The following is a 22,449-nucleotide window of genomic DNA, read 5'->3' as shown; positions in this document are numbered from 1 at the left end:
GTGTGTGTGTGTATCTCTACGTGTCTGTGCTTATTCCCTGCGGGGACGGCTACCCTATACTCAGACACTAATCTCTTTGACATGTGCTGGATGATTAGATTACTGTCCAGTGCACTTGGGGAGAGAAAAGTGTGTGTGTGTGTGTGTGTGTGTGTGTGTGTGTGTGTGTGTGCGCGCGCGTGTGCGTGCACGTGCCTGTATGTTGGCATATGGAGATGCAGGTTGGGGGTGTATGTGGTTGTCATGCATGCGTCATGCTTGTGAGGCAACGGAGGTGTTGCTGACTGTAGCTGACGGAGGTGTTGCTGACTGTAGCTGACGGAGGTGTTGCTGACTGTAGCTGACGGAGGTGTTGCTGACTGTAGCTGACGGAGGTGTTGCTGACTGTAGCTGACGGAGGTGTGCTGACTGTAGCTGACGGAGGTGTTGCTGACTGTAGCTGACGGAGGAGTTGCTGACTGTAGCTGACGGAGGAGTTGCTGACTGTAGCTGACGGAGGAGTTGCTGACTGTAGCTGACGGAGGAGTTGCTGACTGTAGCTGACGGAGGAGTTGCTGACTGTAGCTGACGGAGGTGTTGCTGACTGTAGCTGACGGAGGTGTTGCTGACTGTAGCTGAGGGAGGTGTTGCTGACTGTAGCTGACGATAGTGAACAGCGCTGTGCTAATTATCAGTTGTTAACTAGGTTGTTTTGTGATCAGGTGCCAGACCTTCACTGGTCCTGTGTTGTCCGAGTGTTTCTCCCTGTCTTTTGTGTCCAGTTAAACGCAGCTTTGCATGTCACTGTAAAACATGCCAGTGTAACGCATCACGTATGTATCATGCCACATAACCTTCTGTGTGCATGTGTGCGTGCGCATGCCTGTGTGTGTGTGTGTGTGTGTGTGTGTGTGTGTGTGTGTGTGAGAGAGAGAGGGTGCTCGTCAGCAGCACAAGAACAAGTGAGCAGTGCGTGTGCGTGTGTCAGTGTGCCTGTGTGTGCGTGTGTCAGTGTGTGGGTGTGCCCATGTCAGTGTATGCGCGTGTGTGTGTGTACTTGCAGTCGATCTTAAACTCGTTACATTGTCTCTGTAGCTCAGCTAAACCTGCAAATAACAGGAACAAATGGCAAGATTTGAGCATTCAGTAAACATCATCTCCACATCCACCCCAGAGTACCCCTAATACCCCAGAGCACCCCCTTAATACCCCAGAGCACCCCCCTAATACCACCAGAGCACCCCCCTAATACCACCAGTGCCCATCTGATACCACCAGAGCACCCCCCTAATACCACCAGAGCACCTCTAATACCCCAGAGCACCCCTGATAAGTAATGCAGTATGAACCCAAAGGGCATCAACTCCAGCTTCTCCCTGTGCTACTGTTGATGATGCAGAAACCTCGTCATGAAGGTCTGTCCATCTGGACGGTTCTCAAGGCCTTTCTGGTCATGTGTGTTAAACGACTCTATTTCCCAGAGCGGTTTGTTTGGTCAGTGCTGACGGAGCTCTTTATCAGCTTCATCAGTGTCTTAGCACTCTCGTCTACGGTAGTGAAGCTATTCTAACGTTCACACTTGTTTATCCGATGTTGGGTCACGAATACGTTCGACTTCGCCACAGCTTTAACGGTCTGTGGTTAGATCTTTGCAGCCTCAGTGGTATCTGCCACGGTTAAAGGTGTGTGCAGGTGTTTATCTTCTTTTTTTTAATCATCACAGTGGAAGTTGGGAGATTATGACTGTGTCCACAGTTCTGTGAAGTAAACACCCCCAGATCCTAATCTCTCGGATAGATGGTGGATGGGGGAGTGGAGGCGGAGAGATGGAGTGATGAGACAGGAAAGAGTTGATGGGTGGAGTTGGACACAGTTACTTCACCAGCAACAGGTGTCCACACACAGGAACTGTCCCCTTCACACAATGGCTTCAATGAATGTCTGTCACCATGATAAGTAGCACGTGGGCATGCATACACAAAACGCACCTAGTGTACACACCCCCACATATAAACACACCTAGTCAGACCCGTAGCCAGCATTGTGATGGGGGGGGATCTTTTCCCCCAAAAGTGCACTTCCTTTGGCTCTCTACTCCAATGCCCCCTAAATACACGAGCGCACTTCAAACCTTTTATTTTTAACTAGGGGTGGGCATAGATTAATTTTTTTAATCTAGATTAATCTCACTGAAATCTTGAAATTAATCTAGATTAATCTATATTAAAATGGCTCATATGCGTGCTACCCAAGTAATGACAGTCAGTTTTTGAGATAGGGTTTCTTAATACAGAGGGTGCATTAGACCAGGGGCTCATCTCCTGTTTCCAAAATGCATCAATGACCGCTTGAGGAAGCTGTTCTACTTTGATACTTGAAGAAAAAAAACATGCTCATTAAAATGTAAGCTACTCATGTTCAATGGTTTATTCAGTTAAACATGAATTTGTAAGCCTACATACTGTACATTAAAAGGGGTTGATAACATGTTTATTCAGCTAAACATGATATTTGAAATGTAAGCCAACATTTAGTACATTTAACCTCACGGACGTAATTTGGGGGGGACTTTTTCAAAAGCCGGTTTTGGTCCTCTGCAGTTTTAATGGTTAAAAAGAAATATTTAAATAGCGACGAATCTAGCGCTAGGACCATGCAGAAAACGACCGCTCCGAGCTCCGCTCCGGTAACACTTTACGTTCCTAAAAATGAATTTTCCATGAAGCAAACCTGGCGACTTCGTGGCTGCATCCATGTAAACACACGTACGATTTGTAATTCACAGGTTTGAAAACTCGTTCTCGCCCCTACTGTGCAATTTGGTTAGGAATACAGCCGAGCTAAACTATCAAGTTGAAAGTCATCATAGTTTGCTTACCCAGTTTGACCCAGTTCCCAACCCAGAATAGATTAACGGAGATAATTTTTATATCGCCCGATAGGAGTATCAAATTAACGAACACCGTTAACGGCCCACCACTAATTTAAACATATTATTAATTTTAAGCAAGGTTGCCAACTTTTCAAAATCACTAGTGAGATTAGATTGGGGGGGGGGGGGGGGGGGGGATCGAAGGGTGGCTACGGGCCTGCTAGTGTACACACCCCCACATATAAACACACCTAGTGTACACACTCCCACATATAAACACACCTAGTGTACACACTCCCACATATAAACACACCTAGTGTACACACTCCCACATATAAACACACCTAGTGTACACACTCCCACATATAAACACACCTAGTGTACACGCCCTCACATATAAACACACCTAGTGTACACACCCCACATATAAACACACCTAGTGTACACGCCCCCACATATAAACACACCTAGTGTACACGCCCTCACATATAAACACACCTAGTGTACACGCCCCCACATATAAACACACCTAGTGTACACGCCCCCACATATAAACACACCTAGTGTACACGCCCCCACATATAAACACACCTAGTGTACACGCCCCCACATATAAACACACCTAGTGTACACGCCCCCACATATAAACACACCTAGTGTACACGCCCCCACATATAAACACACCTAGTGTACACGCCCCCACATATAAACACACCTAGTGTACACGCCCCCACATATAAACACACCTAGTGTACACGCCCCCACATATAAACACACCTAGTGTACACACTCCCACATATAAACACACCTAGTGTACACACTCCCACATATAAACACACCTAGTGTACACACTCCCACATATAAACACACCTAGTGTACACACTCCCACATATAAACACACCTAGTCAATCAATCAATCAATCAAATTTTATTTATATAGCGCTTTTTACAACAGTTGTTGTCACAAAGCAGCTTTACAAGTGCCGAGTCCTAGCCCCCAGTGAGCAAGCCAAGGGCGACAGTGGCAAGGAAAAACTCCCTAGTTTTTTGCATGAGGAAGAAACCTTGAGAGGAACCAAGACTCAGGGGGGGAACCCATCCTCCTCTGGCCGACACCGGTCACCAAACTTGAGTGACCACGAGCAGTGACAGGACGACAGCACCAGCGCCCCAGTCTACCATAAAACCCTTTGTCTATGAACCCCTGGATCTGTACTTTTATCTAAGGGGGATATTAATTATCAAACGCTAAACTAAATAAGTGGGTTTTCAACCTAGACTTAAAGATTGTGACTGTGTCGGAGTCCCGGACGCATTTAGGAAGATTATTCCAAAGCTGGGGGGCCTTACAAGAAAAGGCTCTTCCCCCTGCTGTTACCTTATTAATTTTTGGAACTAATAAAAGACCAGCACCCTGTGATCTTAGTGGGCGTGGGGGTTCGTAATAGGAAATAAGTTCCTGAAGGTACTCAGGAGCAAGCCCGTGCAATGCTTTATAAGTTAATAAAAGAATTTTAAAGTCAAATACGGAATTTAACTGGGAGCCAATGCAGGGCTGATAGGACTGGACTGATATGCTGAAATTTTCTAGTTCTGGTCAGAACCCTGGCTGCGGCATTTTGAACTATTTGAAGTTTATTTAGATTCCTATTTGAACATCCTGACAGTAGTGCATTGCAGTAGTCTAATCTAGAGCTAACAAAGGCGTGCATCAATTTTTCCGCATCATCCTGTGATAATGCATTTCTTAATTTAGCAATGTTACGGAGATGTAGAAAAGCTATCCTAGTAGTATTATCTATGTATTTATCAAATGATAGGTCAGAGTCGAGTATGACGCCTAGGTTTTTGGCTACTGTGCCAGGTGTAATGGGGTAGCCTGCGAGATTAAGCATTAGATCTGGAATTTTCTGTTTTGAGGCCTTAGGGCCCAGAAGAAGAACTTCTGTTTTGTCCTCATTAAGTTGGAGGAAGTTTAGAGACATCCAGCATTTAATATCTTTTACACAGGCCTCAATTTTTCTTAAACTGAGTTTGTCATCAGGTTTGGCTGATATGTAAAGTTGAGTGTCATCTGCATAGCAGTGAAAATTGACACCATGTTTGTTTATAACTGTGCCCAATGGTAGCATATATAATGTAAATAATAGTGGTCCTAGAATGGAGCCTTGCGGGATCCCATATTTAACTTTTGTACGTTTGGATGGAATATTATTGAGCTCTACAAACTGATAGCGATTTGTTAAGTAAGAATGAAACCATGAAAGGGCTGTGCCAGAGACTCCAACCCAGCGTTCTAACCTTTCTAGCAAGATCCTATGATCAATTGTGTCGAAAGCTGCACTAAGATCAAGAAGCACTAACAGCGATACATAACCTTGATCTGAAGCAAGGAGGAGGTCATTTGTTACTTTAACTAATGCTGTTTCAGTACTGTGATGGGGCCTAAAACCAGATTGGAACTTTTCAAATATGTGATGCCTATGCAGATATAGGCATAATTGCTGGGCAACAGCTTTTTCTATGATCTTAGATATAAATGATGTGTTTGAAATGGGTCTATAATTAGATAGTACAGTAGGATCAAGATTTGGTTTCTTAATTAGAGGTTTAATAACTGCTAATTTACATGATTTGGGCATGTGACCTATTGTAATGGATGAGTTAACTATAGTTAGAAGAGGTTCAGTTACCGCTGGTAATACCTCTTTTAATAACTTTGATGGAACAGAGTCTAGTGTGCAGGTAGCACAATTTAAGGAAGAAATTATTTTCTCTAATTCTGATTGTGGGAGTGGATGAAAAGCATCAAGTTTTTCTCCCAGTATGCGATTTAAATCGATGTCAACCAAACCAGATGACATATCAGTTGTATTACTAATAAAAGGTTTTATATTTTGTCTAATATTCTCTATTTTATTATCAAAGAAATCTATAAATACATTACTAGTGAGGTTTACTGGAATCTGAGGTTCTGCGCCTGCTTGATTTTTTGTAAGTTTGGAAATAGTATTAAAAAGAAATCTAGGATTTCTTTTTAATACTTTTAAAATCTAGGATTTCTTTTAATACTAATTATTTTTTTCTTTTTTTTAGGACAATTTTCTGGTCAGTTATAAGTTCATTCATAAAAACTGCTTTAGAGTTGAGTGATCGAATATTAATTAATCCAATTTTCAGATCGGTCATATAGGTAATAATTGGATGTGAAGTTTGAATATTAGTTAAAAACTTAGGACGGACTATTTTCTTATGATTTAATTTAACCCGGGGCACAGACACAGTCTCAATCCTATGGGATCTTGGTGACGCCTCTAAGCAGCTCGCAGACAGACGGTTTAGCCCGTTAGTCTGCGGCCTGGTCGCGACTCTGGTTAGTCAGCAGCTCCTAGTACTACACTGCCCACTAACTAAAAGACTACGGGCTATGCTGCAAGATAACAGGGCAGCGCCATCCCGGGTGGGGTGGACACCGTCCCTGCCTAAAAGACCAGGCTTGCCCTCGAAATCTTTCCAATTATCAATAAAGCCCACTTGATTTTCGGAGCACCACTTGGACATCCAGCGGTTTAGCGACGTGAGCCTGCTGTACTGCTCATCACCGCGCCGCATTGGGATGGGGCCAGAGCAGATTACGGCATCGGACATCGTCTGGGCTAATTTAACCACCTCTTTAACATTAGCCTTAGTCACTTCTGACTGCCGCAGACGTATATCGTTGGCCCCTACATGTATAACTATCCTAGAGAATCGTTTATGGGCTAACGGTCTAAGGTTGCCACTAATGTCCGGCGCTCTGGCTCCCGGTAAACAGCTGACTGTAACCGCTGGTGCCCCTACAGGAATAGCGACTTTCACGTGTCGGACTATAGAGTCTCCTATGACCAGAGTCTCCTCAGCGGGTGTAACACTGAGCGGGGCAAACCTAGTGCACACACTCCCACATATAAACACACCTAGTGCACACGCCCCCACATATAAACACACATAGTGCACACGCCCCCACATATAAACACACCTAGTGCACACGCCCCCACATATAAACACACCTAGTGCACACGCCCCCACATATAAACACACATAGTGCACACGCCCCCACATATAAACACACATAGTGCACACGCCCCCACATATAAACACACATAGTGCACACGCCCCCACATATAAACACACATAGTGCACACGCTCCCACATATAAACACACATAGTGCACACGCTCCCACATATAAACACACCTAGTGTACACGCCCCCACATATAAACACACCTAGTGTACACGCCCCCACATGCAGTTTCTCGAGCTACATGCTAGCAAACACACACTTCCAGATGTCTGTGTGTTTGACTGCTCACGTATACACAGTCATGGCTAGCCTCATGTACGTAATGTACTGCATACACTAGGTGCGTGTGTGCGTGTGTGCGTGTGTGCGCGTGTGCGCGCGTGTGTGTGTGTGTGTGTGTGTGTGTGTGTGAGATAGAGAAAAGATGATGTATAGTGTGTCTGCTCTCTCTGTCTCTTGAAGGTAATTTGTACATCTCTGAGTCCCAGCCTGTTTCTCTGTGTGCACACACACACACACAAATGATGGTTTCTGCCTTCTGTTAAGAGGCAGTGTCAGCCCAGCCAAGCATGAGGTTGATGATAAATGTGTGCTCGATGTTGTGAGTGTATGAGTATGAGTGATATTGTTGTGAGGACGGGAGGTCAGTAAACTGAAAGTGCATTAAAGGCAGCATTGAGCAGAGTGCAGAGTTCCCTTAAAGGCAACGTTGTTGTTTAAAGGCAACGTTGTTGTTTAAAGGCAACGTTGTTGTTTAAAGGCAACGTTGTTGTTCAGTTACAGGAGAAGGAGACGGTGTAAGTGGTGGGTGTTCAGCTGCGTGTGCATGCATGCGTGTGTCTGGGAGAGACAGACCGAGGACAAAAGCCAGGTAGTGTGTGTGTGTGTGTGTGTGTGTGTGTGTGTGTGTGAGGTGAAACATAAATTGACGTTTGGACACCATCATCACGATCCAGCCAGAGCCATGTCAACATCCGCTTACGCACATTTATCTCACACACACACACACACACACACACACACACACACACACACACACACACACACACTTCTTGTGGTGTGTGATTATCCTGCAGACGCTGCTCAGCCTCTTAAATCGGTCGTGATTGTTGCTCTTGTCACTGGCAGGAAAATACCTCTCAAATTTTTCTTCCGTTTGTGGGGGGGGAGGATGAGAAGGTGGAGGTAGAGGGGTGTGTGTGTGTGTGTGTGTGTGTGTGTGTGTGTGTGGGGGGGGGGGGGGGTGGGAGGATGAGAAGGTGGAGGTAGAGGGGTGTGTGTGTGTGTGTGTGTGTGTGTGTGGGGGGGGGGGTGGGAGGATGAGAAGGTGGAGGTAGAGGGGTGTGTGTGTGTGTGTGGGGGGGGGGATGAGAAGGTGGAGGTAGAGGGGTGTGTGTGTGTGTGTGTGTGTGTGTGTGTGGGGGGGGGGGGGAGGATGAGAAGGTGGAGGTAGAGGGGGGTGTGTGTGTGTGTGTGTGTGTGGGGGGGGGGTGGGAGGATGAGAAGGTGGAGGTAGAGGGGTGTGTGTGTGTGTGTGTGTGTGTGTGTGTGGGGGGGGGGGATGAGAAGGTGGAGGTAGAGGGTGGTGTGTGTGTGTGTGTGTGTGTGTGTGTGTGTGTGTGTGTGTGGGGGGGGGGTGGGAGGATGAGAAGGTGGAGGTAGAGGGGTGTGTGTGTGTGTGTGGGGGGGGGGGGGGGGGGAGGATGAGAAGGTGGAGGTAGAGGGGTGTGTGTGTGTGTGTGTGTGTGTGGGGGGGGGGGGGGGGTAGGATGAGAAGGTGGAGGTAGAGGGGTGTGTGTGTGTGTGTGTGTGTGTGTGGGGGGGGGGGGGGGGGGGGGGAGTGTATTAGTTGTTAATCATTATTTCAGTATTGCCTATCAATATTACACTCAAAACAATTGTGCCTTGTAAACGCCCTGACCTGAGTGTGTTGTAAGTGCCCTGAACTGACCTTCGTAACCTGACCTTAGCTGAACCTTAGTAAGAGCAAGGCCATGAAGTGTTGAACCTACAGCTCTTTAGAACAAGGGCACACCCTTCGAGTCCAGCCAATAGTGAACCTGCAGCCCTTTAGAACAAGGGCACACCCTTCGAGTTCAGCCAATAGTGAACCTACAGCTCTCTAGAACAAACGCAAGCCCTTCGAGTCCAGCCAGTAGTGAACCTACAGCTCTTTAGAACAAGGGCACACCCTTCGAGTCCAACCAATAGTGAACCTGCAGCCCTTTAGAACAAGGGCACACCCTTCGAGTCCAGCCAGTAGTGAACCTACAGCTCTTTAGAACAAGGGCACACCCTTCGAGTCCAGCCAGTAGTGAACCTACAGCTCTCTAGAACAAACGCAAGCCCTTCGAGTCCAGCCAGTAGTGAACCTACAGCTCTCTAGAACAAGGGCACACCCTTCGAGTCCAGCCAGTAGTGAACCTACAGTTCTTTAGAACAAGGGCATAGGGCTGTCGCGGTGAAAGAATTTCCCCTGCGGTTATTTATGGTGGCTCAACACCGCGATATGCGGTATGACGCGATATGCGTCATTTGTCGTCTAAAATCTTAATTTTAGAGCTATATAATTGTTTTATTGTTTTTATTGTAAAGGGGTTCTTATTGTTTTTAAATTGCAAAGAAGACACAGTTTTAAGAGCAGTTAAATATGTGTTTATTGTCAAATAGAGAACACAGAAGTCAAATGAGATGCAGTAAGAACCCATGCTCTTTCGCTTTCTTAAAAGTGTAGGGTAAATATTTTAAACGAGATTTTAAACACAAAAAGAGAATTTAATAAATAAATCAATAAAACGAAATCTTTCCTTAACCAGAAGAATAACGTCTCAGCTTAAACCTGAGTTGTCACGTCCCTGTTGCGCGCTAAGAAAACCAACATATTCACCTTATGTGGTTTCAGTGAGGAGCGGAAAGGGCTAACAATATTCCCGGCAGTACTAAAAACTCGCTCTGATGGTGTGCTTGTTGCACAAATGCACATGTATTTGCGGGCAAGTTTGCAGAGCAGAGGAAATCTAGCCTCATTGACGCGCCACCAGGCGAGTGGATCTGCGTGGATTTGACTTGAACCCGAAATGCTCTCAAACCGGCGAAGTCGCGTTTTGTTTTTTGACCAGAGCATCTGCCGTAGTTTCCATCTTTGAAAAAAGGAGACGGATTGTTGATCAGCCGCACCGGATGATAACAGGGGGTTGATGGGAAAATGACTTTAACTCTTGCTCAGGCACTTTCCCCTCGCATGGGAAAAAACACAAATATTGCGGTTGTTGCGGTTAATTCCCGTACGTTGCGATTTTCTCGTCAATAGCGCGGTATTGCTATACTGCGGTTATCGCGACAGCCCTACAAGGGCACACCCTTCGAGTCCAGCCAGTAGTGAACCTACAGCCCTTTAGAACAAGGGCACACCCTTCGAGTCCAGCCAGTAGTGAACCTGTAGACCTCTGACATGCACCCTCGCCGACATACTGAAGGTACAAAAGGTGCCTCGATCTGGACACACAGTGTCTGACGCTTCTGGTTCCTCCTCGGCATCTGAGGGACACGTTAGATGCCAAAGTTAACCAAACGGAGCGACTAACATGGGCTTGTGTGAGCAATTCAGAGGGGATCACGTGAACCCCCCTAAGCAAAGCTGAGGGGCTCATGTGAACCCCGTAAGAAAAGCTGAGGGGATCATGCGAACCCCCCATAAGTAAAACTGAGAGATTCACACTGCCTGCCTGTCTGCATACACACATTTGGCTTTGATCTCATGGTGATGTTTGAATAAAGCTCTGTGCAGTAAAGGCAGATGACGGTGCTGCTTAGATCACAGCCTTTTCTTCCTTAATTTCAGCGACAGCAGACACAAAGAGACTGACTGTGTTCACTATAATATATTCAGCAGAGACATGAACAATAAAAACTTTCATTATATATTCATTCACTTATTTACATATGTATATGTGTATGTCTATTCAAATTTGAGGCAACTGTGTTTTCTTTTGTGGTGGTGTCAGTGTTAATTTTGACAACAATTTTTTATTTAGTTTTAGTCTTAGTCTTTTGACTAAAATGTCATTTAGTTTTAGTCATTATTTAGTCATTGGATTTGTTTTTAGTCTTAGTCTAGTTTTAGTCGACTAATTATCAAAAGAATTTAGTTGACTAAAATATAAATGGTGTAATAGTCATTATATACACTTGCACAAAATGAAACATTTATTAACCAGTTACAGAATATTATTGTTTGTATGTGCAATATATACAAAAACAAATTTCCAAACAACTTTATTGACCTGAACTTATAGTTATTGAGCATAACAATAAAATATTGATGACCAGTAGGCCCACTCTACCTGAAAACATATGGAGTTTATGAACAGTACATATTACATTCTATATAAAACTGGGTGCCGTAAAAATAGCAATTCCATAGCCCGCAGATGTCGTTTCATTTGTCATATTTTTTTTTAACACTGGGTGGTGTATATGATCGCTGGTCTGTCAGAACCTGTCCGACTTTTATAAAATTTTTATAAAAAGCAAGTTTGATTCAATTTCTTTATGATTTATTTATTTATTTATTTATTTATTTTACCTCAGGCTGTTGTGCTTAGACCACACCAAAATAGTTTAATTGTGCTAAGTTGTGTGTACACCTAGTGTAGTTTGTGTACACCTAGTGTAGTTTGTGTACACTGGTAGTTTGTGTACACTGTGGTGGTCCGTGTACATCGTGTAGTAGTGAAGGAATAAAGGCTTTAAATGAGCTCGTCACGGCCTCCCGCCCTGCCCTCTCCTCTTGGGAAAGGGGCTCTGGGTGCTCTGGTTGTAGTTTGCACAGCAGCGCAGACTGAAGAATCATGTCCACCCCAGTACCCCAGTTACTCCAGATGGACCAGGTGATGCGTGGAGGAGCTCAGGGCCTGTGGAGCAAGAATGCTCCTGCCTCTTAATGTGCTTCTGCAAATGTTGTTTGTTAAACTTACTTTCACTGTGTTTACACACAGAATTAGTTGACATTTTAGTTACGTGTGTGTGTGTGTGTGTTATCAGTTTGACTTTTATTCATGTGCAGCCATTGAACATTATAAACAGAATATTTTCTCTGGCCATGAGCTCTAGTTTGTGGTGAACAGTATTGCCAGAAATAATGAAGCATTACATTTAAGGTTATTTCTTCGGGTTATTATTTAAACGATCAGTTATATCTCTAATAAAAAATAATGGATTTCCCATTTAGATCAACAACGTGGTTTTGCGATGAACCTGATTGGATAAACGGTGCTTCCATTTGACCCCTTCAACCTTTTGTAGTTGTTATCTGTTGCATTCTAAGAACTCCGAAAAAGTTCTAGAAGGTTCTTTGAGTGATTGATCAGAGCCTGGTGCCCGTCCGTTCGTGCTGCCTGCTGCCGTGTGTAAATTGCTTGGTTCTTGACTCCCTGTTTAACTCGATCAGTGCCCTTCTCAAGATTATAACAAATGACAGCAACAAAATTACAGTCATCCATCTCCGAGCAGGCATCAGGGACATGTCTTTTATATGCACCACAAAAAGAGTGGGGAAAAAAAAAAGAACGACGTGGGAACGAGAGAGTGAACGAGGGCGGAAGAGAGAAGTATGACGAGTTGGACAAGTGGGCCTCATTATGGACAACTTTCATTGATTTGCTTTGGGCTCACAGAAGCACTAAGTTACATGTAAATGCTAACATGGCTGTACAGGTGTATACAGGGATGTGCACTTTAGTAGTTAATGTGAACTTTATGCATTAGTGCAAATTGGATTCACCACCACACAGTCTTTGTCAGTGGTTGATTCTTCCAGACAAGATGCCTCTGCTAAAAGTGTGACTGGTATTTCTCTGTGCGTGTGACTGGTATTTGTGCGTGACTGGCACTACACTGCGCGCGACTGGCGCTACACTGCGCGCGACTGGCGCTACACTGCGCGCGACTGGCGCTACACTGCGCGCGACTGGCGCCTACACTGCGCGCGACTGGCGCTACTCTGCCCGTGACTGGTGCTACTCTGCCCATGACTGGTATTTCTCAGTTTGGACCTGCTCACTTTTGCAAGGTCTGAGCAGGTTGAAGCAGAAGGACGTGCAGGTGCAACAGAGCTGAGACTCAATCAGTGGGCGGAGCTTACGCAGAGAGCCCTGCTAGCCGGGGGGGTTTGGCTTTAATTGCAGAGCTGCCTCTCTCTCTCTCTCTCTCTCTCTCTCTCTCTCTCTCTCTCTCTCTCTCTCTCTCTCTCAGTTCATTGTTTTATGGTGATGAAAGCTCTTGGATGTGGTAGGAAAGGCTGCTTTATGTTGAGAGTGATGACTGCCGTGTAGCCTTCAGAATCTGAATACTCCCCCTCTAATTATAGTTCAGTGCTGTCTGCTGCCCACCCGCTGGTAGGTCTTTAACCGCTGGTGCTGTCATGTAGGTGTACAAAAAAAAAAAAACCTTTGTTTCATACTAATTATGATAAATAGCCGTATAACAGTATTTCAAAGCTTTTTTTTAACAGTAGTTTTACAACATAGTAACCACACATTTTGATTATTGTACAAAGTATTATAAATTGCTTAGCATGCTTTGATTAATCATTTACCCCTAGTTTACTGCAGTGCAAAACACACAACAAACACCCACCAAAATCACATTGCTGATTTTTCTCCTTGGCTAAGGCTCACTCCGTACGGCTAAGGCTCACTCCGTATTGGGCCAGCTAACTTTTTGTGGTCAATGTTGATTTTCATGTGTCGTTATCCTCCGTGTTTTGCAGACCGAGGTCATTAAGGGGCCAAACGGTAGTGTTGGGATGACGTTCCGGCATCTTCCAGCCTCCGACGGTGACGCGGTGCATGTGAGCATCGAGACCGTAACCTCCAATTCTCCTGCCGCCCAGGCCGACCTGCAGAAAGGGGACCGCCTCATTGCTATTGGAGGTCAGTGTCACTGCACAACTGCACAGAATTCACCATCATAAATAAATCCCACATTGTCCAAGGTCATGTTATTATGGAACATTAAGTAGGTATACCTTATGGGAGAAGTAATTTTGCTGAGCACTGTTTAGAGGAGCCACTTATTGGGGATTGATATGAATTGTGCGAAACACTCATCTTAATCGTAAAAGAAAAAATATTCTCATTTTGTCATCAGTAATAAATCTCTCTGTTTATGTTTGTACAGGAGTCAAAGTAACATCATCTGTCCAAGTTGTAAAGCTGTTGAAGCAAGCTGGAGATAAAGTGGTTGTCCTCTACGAGAGGCCAGTCAAACACCAAGTCCCAGCCATGGGTTTAGGACCCCTCCCTGAGACCCTAAACCCACTGGAAGATCCTGGATTCGCCCCTGCCGGTGGTTATGAGGAAGACCCAGCCCACATTACCACCATGGACATATCTGATAGCAAAGACAATGACTCCGAGTTTGAGGAACTCATAATGGAGTCCAAACCAGCTGGATCTTCTTCCAATGTAGAAGCTAAAGATTCCTTACTCTCCGTTAACCAAAGTCCTAAAAAGACTGTGGCCACCTTGGCCTCCAAGCCGCTGGGCACTATCTCCCCAATCCTCAACCGTAAGCTCAACCTGGCTGGCCTTCAATCCCCGCTTAAACCCCAACCTAAAGAATCACCAAAGCCGTTGCCTCACCAGAGTTCGGAACCAGCTGAACCACCCCCGAGACCAACAGTGCCCCCTCCTCCTCCACCTGCTCGTCCCCCTGTACCGCCCAGGCCCCACATAAAAGTGACATCAGCTTCGTCTGAATCTCAGAATGTATTGGAAGGAAATGACTCGGCAGTTGAGAAAAGTCCAGAAAGAATCCCACCAACTGCAAGCAACGGAGACAAATCTGAGAAAACTCCCATAAAGGCCCAGGAGCCAAAGCCAATCAGCAAACCTCCAGAGGCCACAGATGAAGTCTCAGCAGCTCCTGTAACCAGTAAGCAAGATTCAGCCAAAGACAAAATTGTCGAAAGCACCTCTACTAGACCAGACAGCGTGGACGAGCATAGTTTCTGGCAGTCCGCTGAGGCGATGTTTGAGAACACATACGCTTCCTGGAACAGATCCTCAGTAGTGTTCGATGTGGAAAACGACCATAAATACCTTAACGTTGCACTCTGGTGCAAGGATCCCTTTAAGCTGGGTGGGTTACTATGCTTGGGACATGTGAGCTTGCATTTGGAGCATATAGCCCTGGAGTGTTTATCCACATCCTCTGCAGAATACCAGAGCACCTTTCGTCTGTGTGCCCCAGAACCCAGAGCCAGTGTCAGTCGTACTGCCCTGCGCAATCTGAGCACGCACAAGGGCTTCAACGAGAAGCTGTGCTACGGAGACATCACCCTCAACTTCATCTACCTGGAAGAGGGTGAGTCGGACCTGTCGAGTGGGCTTACTGAGCGCGAGGGGAGCTTCCAGGACGAGGAACTAAAGGAACGTGAGCGGGAACGAGACCCGGCCCCAGCTGTAACGCGGGACGATCTGAGCTACAGTAACATGCAGATCAGCGAGGTTCGGCACAACTTCCACGACACGCAGTTCCAGAATCCCACATGGTGTGAATACTGCAAGAAGAAGGTGTGGACCAAGGCTGCGTCACAGTGCATAGTCTGTGCCTACGTGTGTCACAAGAAGTGCCAGGAGAAGTGTCTCGCCGAGTATCCGCTCTGCTTGGCGACCGCTGACCGGCGCAGCACGGACCCGGAGGCCAAGTCCACCATCAACCGGGCGACCACCGGCCTGACGCGTCACATCATCAACACCAGCTCGCGCCTGCTTAGCCTCAGGCAAGTACCCAAAGCCCGACTGTCGGAGCAGGTATCGGAGGTGGGACCCGGACCGGCGGAGCCGTCTCCGAAACACACACCCAACACTTCGGACAACGAGAGCAGCGACACAGAGACGTATGTTGGGGCGAGTCCTTCGAAGCAGCCCCCGGTTGCTGGTGGCGGCACGAAACTGGCCCGCAAAGAGGGAGGTTTGGACGACAGCGTGTTCATCGCGGTGAAGGAGATTGGGCGAGACCTGTACCGCGGCCTCCCTACGGAGGAGCGTTCGCAGAAGCTCGAGCTGATGCTGGACAAGCTCCAGCAGGAGATCGACCAGGAGCTGGAGAACAACAACGCCCTGATTTCCGAAGAACGGGAAACCAGCGATGCGAGACGCAAGGCCCTCATCACATCGGATCTGGCTAAGTCCGGCGAGCGACTTCAGGCCTTGACTCTGCTAATGATCCACTATCGCGCTGGCATCGAGGACCTGGAGTCCGTGGAGAGCACGTCCCCATCAGAGCAGCACGGCTTCCCCAAGTCCAAACTGGGAGGTCTGGAGGACATGATGGGTGCAGAAGTGTACGACGGTGACGTCTGCAGCCCGGTGGACATGCAGATGCTAGATGAGATTAGCGATGAGCAGATATGCGTGGAGGCATTGCCGCGCTAGCTGACACAAGGGTGGTCTCCAGGGGGCGTAAGGTTCAAAGTGAAGCATTTTATCATAGGATTGCTGGCAAAGGACTGGCCAGCATTTGAATTCTACATGAAAGTGAAGGTGTCAAGTTGTTTTCCAAAACACCCAAAAGATCACAACCCTGCCCACCCCCCACATTTTGACACTTTTCTTTGTTTTTGGGTTTTTTTTCTTTCTTTCTTCAGCCATCATTGATGTTTCCAGCGTTGTTCTCAGTCTTAGAAGTATCAGCACAATGTGTCAAACAATATCAACCAAAAACGAGCTTTTACATTTGGGGCAGTATTGGACTTAACCTACATTGTTCTCTTTTAGGACCAGTTTAAAACCAACAGTAGTTGGAGTTGTAAACTTCAACAACAGGTTTTACAAAGGAAGAGCCCATTTGTAGCATTTGTTCTTGGGAAGGCCTGAATGGTTCTTGTTCCATCTTCTCCTGCATAGAACCACAGGTCCACAGAACCACAGGTCCACAGGTGCAGCTGTCGGGTCAGGTTTTGTGTTACTGGAAAAATCTGCAGTAGGCAATGCAGGAACAGGCAGTCCTGTTTGTGAGCTACAAGACATTTACTTTTTGATTGCCGCCTTTAAGCAGGCTACTAATGTCAGTACAAAAAGTGTAACCCATAGTACGTGATCCGGAAGTGGAGCGTTTTTTCTCTGCGTTATTTCCACACCTGCCATCTCCTCTACATATGAGCACTTTCAAGAACAGATGTTTATCTTCTTTTCACTTATGTAATAAGTATATAATACGTATTTGGTTTATTTATCTCTGGTTTTTAAATGTCTCGATATGGAATAATAAGGGAGTCATTTTGACATGAGTAGCCATCAGGTTATGATCTGGTTTATATCTCTTTGGGGACCACGATTTAGTTTTTCTTTGATATTGTTAGTTTGTTGCAATGAAATGCCAAACAAATGTGACGGAACACTATTCTTTATACCGCCATGTTTTCATTTATGTATTTATTTATTTTATTTTTTGCAGGAGATAGGGAGATTCTTACTGTATTAATAATTGTGCATTTTGATTATGGGATATCGTCTCTGTGTCTCACTGTCCTTTGACTAGTGAGTTGGAGTCTCTTTTGATGTAGTTTCTCAGATACTGGGGGTTAAACTCCATTCTTAATCCATCAATTGATGCAAAGTGGTGTTTGATTTTTAAAAAATACGTTAATTCTACATTGGACTTGCATCATATCATTTTTACACATTTCTTTTGCTTTTTGCTCCTTCTTCCCTTTGTTTTCTTATTTTATTTCTTTCCACTGCTTATTTTGTCAATTCGATAAATGTTTGGAACAGTTGTTTGTTTCTCTGTACCTTTTTGAAGCTGTTTTTTTTTTTTTAAATATACAGGTTAGCATATTTCCCCAAACAATTAACTCTAATATTACCAGTGCAGAGGGTCTGCACTGCTCTCTAGCTCATTAACCTTATACAACCTGAGTGGTCAGACACATGCTGGTCCCACTGCTGCAAAAGGATAATCCCATCGTTTCCACGGTAGCCGCACCCTTCTCTCCCATTGGCTGAAATTCTCCTTAGCCTGAGTATTGCCTCTGCTCCTACAGCTCCCATATGACCATGTGACCAGCAAGCATCAGCATTCAAAGAGAATGAACCACCACAGGCATCAAGGAGCCTTCGATATCCTTAATTATTGATCTGGAGCAGAAGGCTGTTGGGTCTGTGGTTGAAGATGCACGCGAGCCGTGAGAGGGGCTCCGTCTTGGGCTTCAACAGAGCCAGATTATCAGGATAAATATGCTTCTGTAGTGTGAAAACGGAGTCTTTTTGACCCTGACAGTCACAAATGCTCTGATCAGACTTACTTTCACTATTTTGCTATCGTGCAATATTTTCAGAGGAAACACACAGTAACAGTCAGCAGGGTTTATTTTGCTCTGTATTTGTCTAATTCTCTCGGAGACATGGTCGGCCTCTCCCAGGTTGAACTCTGGGCTCGAGCATCAACTTTGGAATTCTTCTTGTTTTTGATCTTTTTGTCTGGTAGCTGCTGCTGTGTCCGTAACCGAGTGCTCTTCAAACATGTCAGACGCTCTTACGCCAGTCCCCGTTGTCTCGCCGTGGTAACAGAAACCGTGTCTGCCTTGGCTAGTTGTGGTGAAGTGTTTCTACAAGAGCTGTCGTTCCCCTCGGAGGCTGAGTCGTGGTTCTTAAGCTGCGTACAGACGTCCAGCTCTAATCAGGTTTCTCGTTCGGTTCTGTTCCTTGAACCTGATTTGTGCGCGTGTGTAAGGTGCTTGTGTAACTCTGCACTGGATGCTTCTGGTTGAAAATGTTCTTATTTGATCTTATTTCGTCAACTGAATACACCAAGTCAGCTTGGTTCAATTTCAACAAAGGGGAAAACTGATTAGAACGGAGTGTGTACGCGGATCCTTGGCGCTATTGTACATAGCCTGAACACAGATGGATTCTGTGTTACACTCCCCCCCCCCCAATTACCCAGGCCCCCTCCACAACCCCGCCCCCTGTCCCGGTAGTGCTCAATATGACGGTTCATTTTTGTTGTTTGTGTTGGTGTCTTCATGTAAATATTTTTGTTTGTTTTAAACGTGGTTAAGGACAGCTGCTAAAGCACTGCACAGCTTTTGTGTACCGCTGTAGGATCTTTACACACTGACATATCATATTTGCTTATGCACTTGAGATACAAAAATAAATTATTTAGAAAAACGTTTTGCTCCTTACCTTTTCCTAATGAATGTTGTGTTCTCCTGTTCCAGAGGGTAATGCTAGAACCATGCAGCATGGTTGGTGTTGAATGACACAGTAACTACAGCATCTGAATTATAATTTCTGGGAATTTGCATAATAATGAATGCTAGATTGATGACCGCTTTGGCTGTTACCTTTCATGTATTACCATGTTAGCAGTTCTAGTAAGTTACTCTTCAATGCTTTTTGTATGTGTAAGTATAACTAAACATAGCTTTTTCATTACATGAAATACTATATATTTATTCAGTGCTGGTCTCTTCATAAAAATATATATATATTTATAATCCACCATGCTAAGGTTTGTGGACATATAAAACTCAAATGACAGGGTAAGCACTGACATGGCTAAACTCCAATTTGAGTTTAGTCATTCATAAATGTTTGGAATGGTCAATGAAGGATCAGGAGTCACCAGCGCTTTATTGATCAGTGAGCAGATGTCCACCTGAGAAACTGTGATGCTCGGACAGAAATCAGCACTCTGTTCAATAATTGGAAACGCCAGTCTCCTGTTTACTAAAGGAAAACTCAAAGTGTGTTGCAAAATCGATAGGACATATTAGGACACGAGTCAATCGCATTATTCGAGAATTGTAGAAATTGGACGTCTTTGTGTCCATCAGACACCGCTCATCAACGCTATTATGGGAGGTAAACAGACATGGCTACATTCTTCTTAACACGAGTAAACGCTACTATCTGATGTTCAGGGCTCGTCCAACATCGATCAGTGTGACGATGTCCATCGTTCTGATTCCTAAATTACTCCTGCCCAAACTAAAACAAGTGACGACACACACACACACAAAAGGGACAGTTTTTTTTTAAACACATTAGTCAACATTTATTTTGTTCTTTTTTTTTAGGGGTCCCTCCACTACTTACATGAACCTCAGTGTTACAGTCGTATGATCTGAACCCTGCTACAAGACTTCCACAGGATATAAAACTGCTCAACTGTTGTCTCACTGCATTGAGGAGAGAGCTTACATATGCACACAGAAAAGACATTTATGAAGGCACAGACCGACGTTGCACATACATACATACACACACACACACGTTCGCACACAAACAGTTCTGAGAGAGAAAAAAAAACAAAACAAAATGATGTTTTCCGATATTAATGGCCTGCCCGCAGGGGACATGAAACAGCTGTGTGCTGATTAGCACCGAGTGCTTCCCTTCAGACACCTGCAGGGATGCCAGCAGCTAGCTGAGTCTGAACCTGCCACGTTTCCCTCAAACCGATGCCAGTGGCTCACGTTTTAACACGTGCCAGTTGGTGTCGGCTTTGGCGGTGAGATCCTGCAGATCTATATGGTCCAACTGGGCCAAAAGCACCAGCTTCGCCCAGTGAATCACTATCTCCATCTCCCAGTGCACGAACTGCGATGGATGTGGGTGCTCGGGTAGACTTGGATGTTCGTTGTGTTCGTAACGCACAAAGACCCTAAACGTGCACGTCTTCCTGACCGTACGCTCACCACGAGCCACTCCACCATAAGGCACGCCCCCTGGGTAACAGTAACCATGGGAAGTGAGCAGTTAGGCAGGTATCTCTGGATTGGACAGGGCCGGTGTGGGTGTATCCACCCAGTGACTGCGAGAGGCAACTGGTCATCAGTACTGGGATTGTGGGACCCTTGATGGGATCAGGTGACATTTCCACTCCATCAAGCAGTGAGAGTGCAGCAGATCACACCGATCTGCCTCTGCCATGCGTCCGTGTGCAGACTGGATCAGCCGGCCAACGCCACCCAGCCTCTTTACGCAGTTGTGGGTGGTGCTGTTTAAGGCTGGGGCTTTTAACCACGTCGCAGCTGTTTGGTTTGACGGATCTCTGCTGTGCTAGCAGGACAGGAAGCAGGAAGCAGTCCAACAGGAAATGACAGAGGTGGGAGGGGATTGTTGATTAGGTTTTACAAAAATCAAGGCATTTAAGGAATATGGCTTTTTGGGCATGTTTAAAAAAAAACATATATGAAACTCAGTTGAAGATGCCCATTAAAAAAAGCAAACACTTTTAGGCATACTTCAAAAAGACAAACACAAAAATGATTAACAGACATCTTTAATGAGCTAAACATTTTAACAAATTTAAATTATTAAAATATAGTTATTGGCTATTATATATACACTTTAAAAGTCAAAATATATTCTACTTAAACTGAGGTACTGTCACAGTTCAGTAAAAGGACCTTTGAGTAAGGGGGGGGGGGGGGGGGGGGTGTCCACATTGTGTGGTCAGAGATTGACATATGAATGCTAATATGAATATAATGGCAGACCCTGTACAACTCACAACACCAGACCCAACCGGACCCTACCCATAACCCTGTACAACTCTCTTACAACACCAGTCCAAACCTAACCGGACCCTACCCATAACCCTGTACAACTCTCTTACAACACCAGTCCAAACCTAACCGGACCCTACCCATAACCCTGTACAACTCAACACCAGACCCAACCGGACCCTACCCATAACCCTGTACAACTCACAACACCAGACCAAACCCAACCGGACCCTACCCATAACCCTGTATAACTCACAACACCAGTCCAAACCTAACCGAACCCTACCCATAACCCTGTACAACTCACAACACCAGACCAAACCCAACCGGACCCTACCCATAACCCTGTACAACTCACAACACCAGTCCAAACCTAACCGGACCCTACCCATAACCCTGTACAACTCTCTTACAACACCAGTCCAAACCTAACCGGACCCTACCCATAACCCTGTACAACTCTCTTACAACACCAGTCCAAACCTAACCGGACCCTACCCATAACCCTGTACAACTCTCTTACAACACCAGTCCAAACCTAACCGGACCCTACCCATAACCCTGTATGTCCCATAAAATTGAGCACAAATGAGTTTGATTTGAGTTTCAGCAGGACGTGGGGGAGTATCGTTTTTGTGATGTCAGATCTCTCATTGTGTAATGTAGAGATGTTCTCCTCATCAAAGAAAAAAATTAATCTCGATTCATTTCCATAATGAAGATTACAGCCTGAGTATCCCGAACCGGATTCATTGTTCATAGGAACTAATGAATCATGTTTTGCCCAAAACGCTGGCTGTGTGACCAGTACACCCTGCACACACATCTGCCTTCTCAGGGTCTGTTCACAGCATTCGGGGTAGAAAATTAGACGTACCGCTTGATCTCCGCCCAAACCAGCGTCACTTGTATAGCGCAAAACGTTTTAAGGCCATTTTGAGGTAAAATGCTGATCGTTAAATCAAGCGTGCTACCCAAGCTGAGACGGCAGACATGCACATGCTCAGTTTG

At 45.4% G+C, this 22,449-nt stretch overlaps 2 protein-coding genes across 4 annotated transcripts in view; one reads left to right on the top strand and one right to left on the bottom strand.

Moving 5' to 3' along the window:
* Positions 1–19,121, top strand: part of pdzd8 (PDZ domain containing 8) — a 47,022-nt gene extending 27,901 nt beyond the window's left edge. The window contains exons 4-5 of the mRNA XM_076978421.1: positions 13,684–13,846; positions 14,094–19,121. Coding sequence (XP_076834536.1) covers positions 13,684–13,846; positions 14,094–16,354 — 2,424 coding nt within the window. The 3' untranslated portion in view covers positions 16,355–19,121. The remainder of the gene's footprint in view (positions 1–13,683; positions 13,847–14,093) is intronic.
* An 883-nt stretch (positions 19,122–20,004) lies between these two features.
* Positions 20,005–22,449, bottom strand: part of slc18a2 (solute carrier family 18 member 2) — a 31,018-nt gene continuing 28,573 nt past the window's right edge. For all 3 annotated transcript variants that reach the window (XM_076978842.1, XM_076978843.1, XM_076978845.1), the window contains exon 16: positions 20,005–22,449. This exon is cut by the window's right edge and continues 872 nt beyond it. The gene's annotated coding sequence lies outside the window, so the exon portion shown is untranslated.

Source organism: Brachyhypopomus gauderio, chromosome 17, assembly GCF_052324685.1.
Source record: "Brachyhypopomus gauderio isolate BG-103 chromosome 17, BGAUD_0.2, whole genome shotgun sequence".
NCBI classification, from domain to species: domain Eukaryota; kingdom Metazoa; phylum Chordata; class Actinopteri; order Gymnotiformes; family Hypopomidae; genus Brachyhypopomus; species Brachyhypopomus gauderio.
This window is presented reverse-complemented; position numbering and strand designations above follow the sequence as displayed.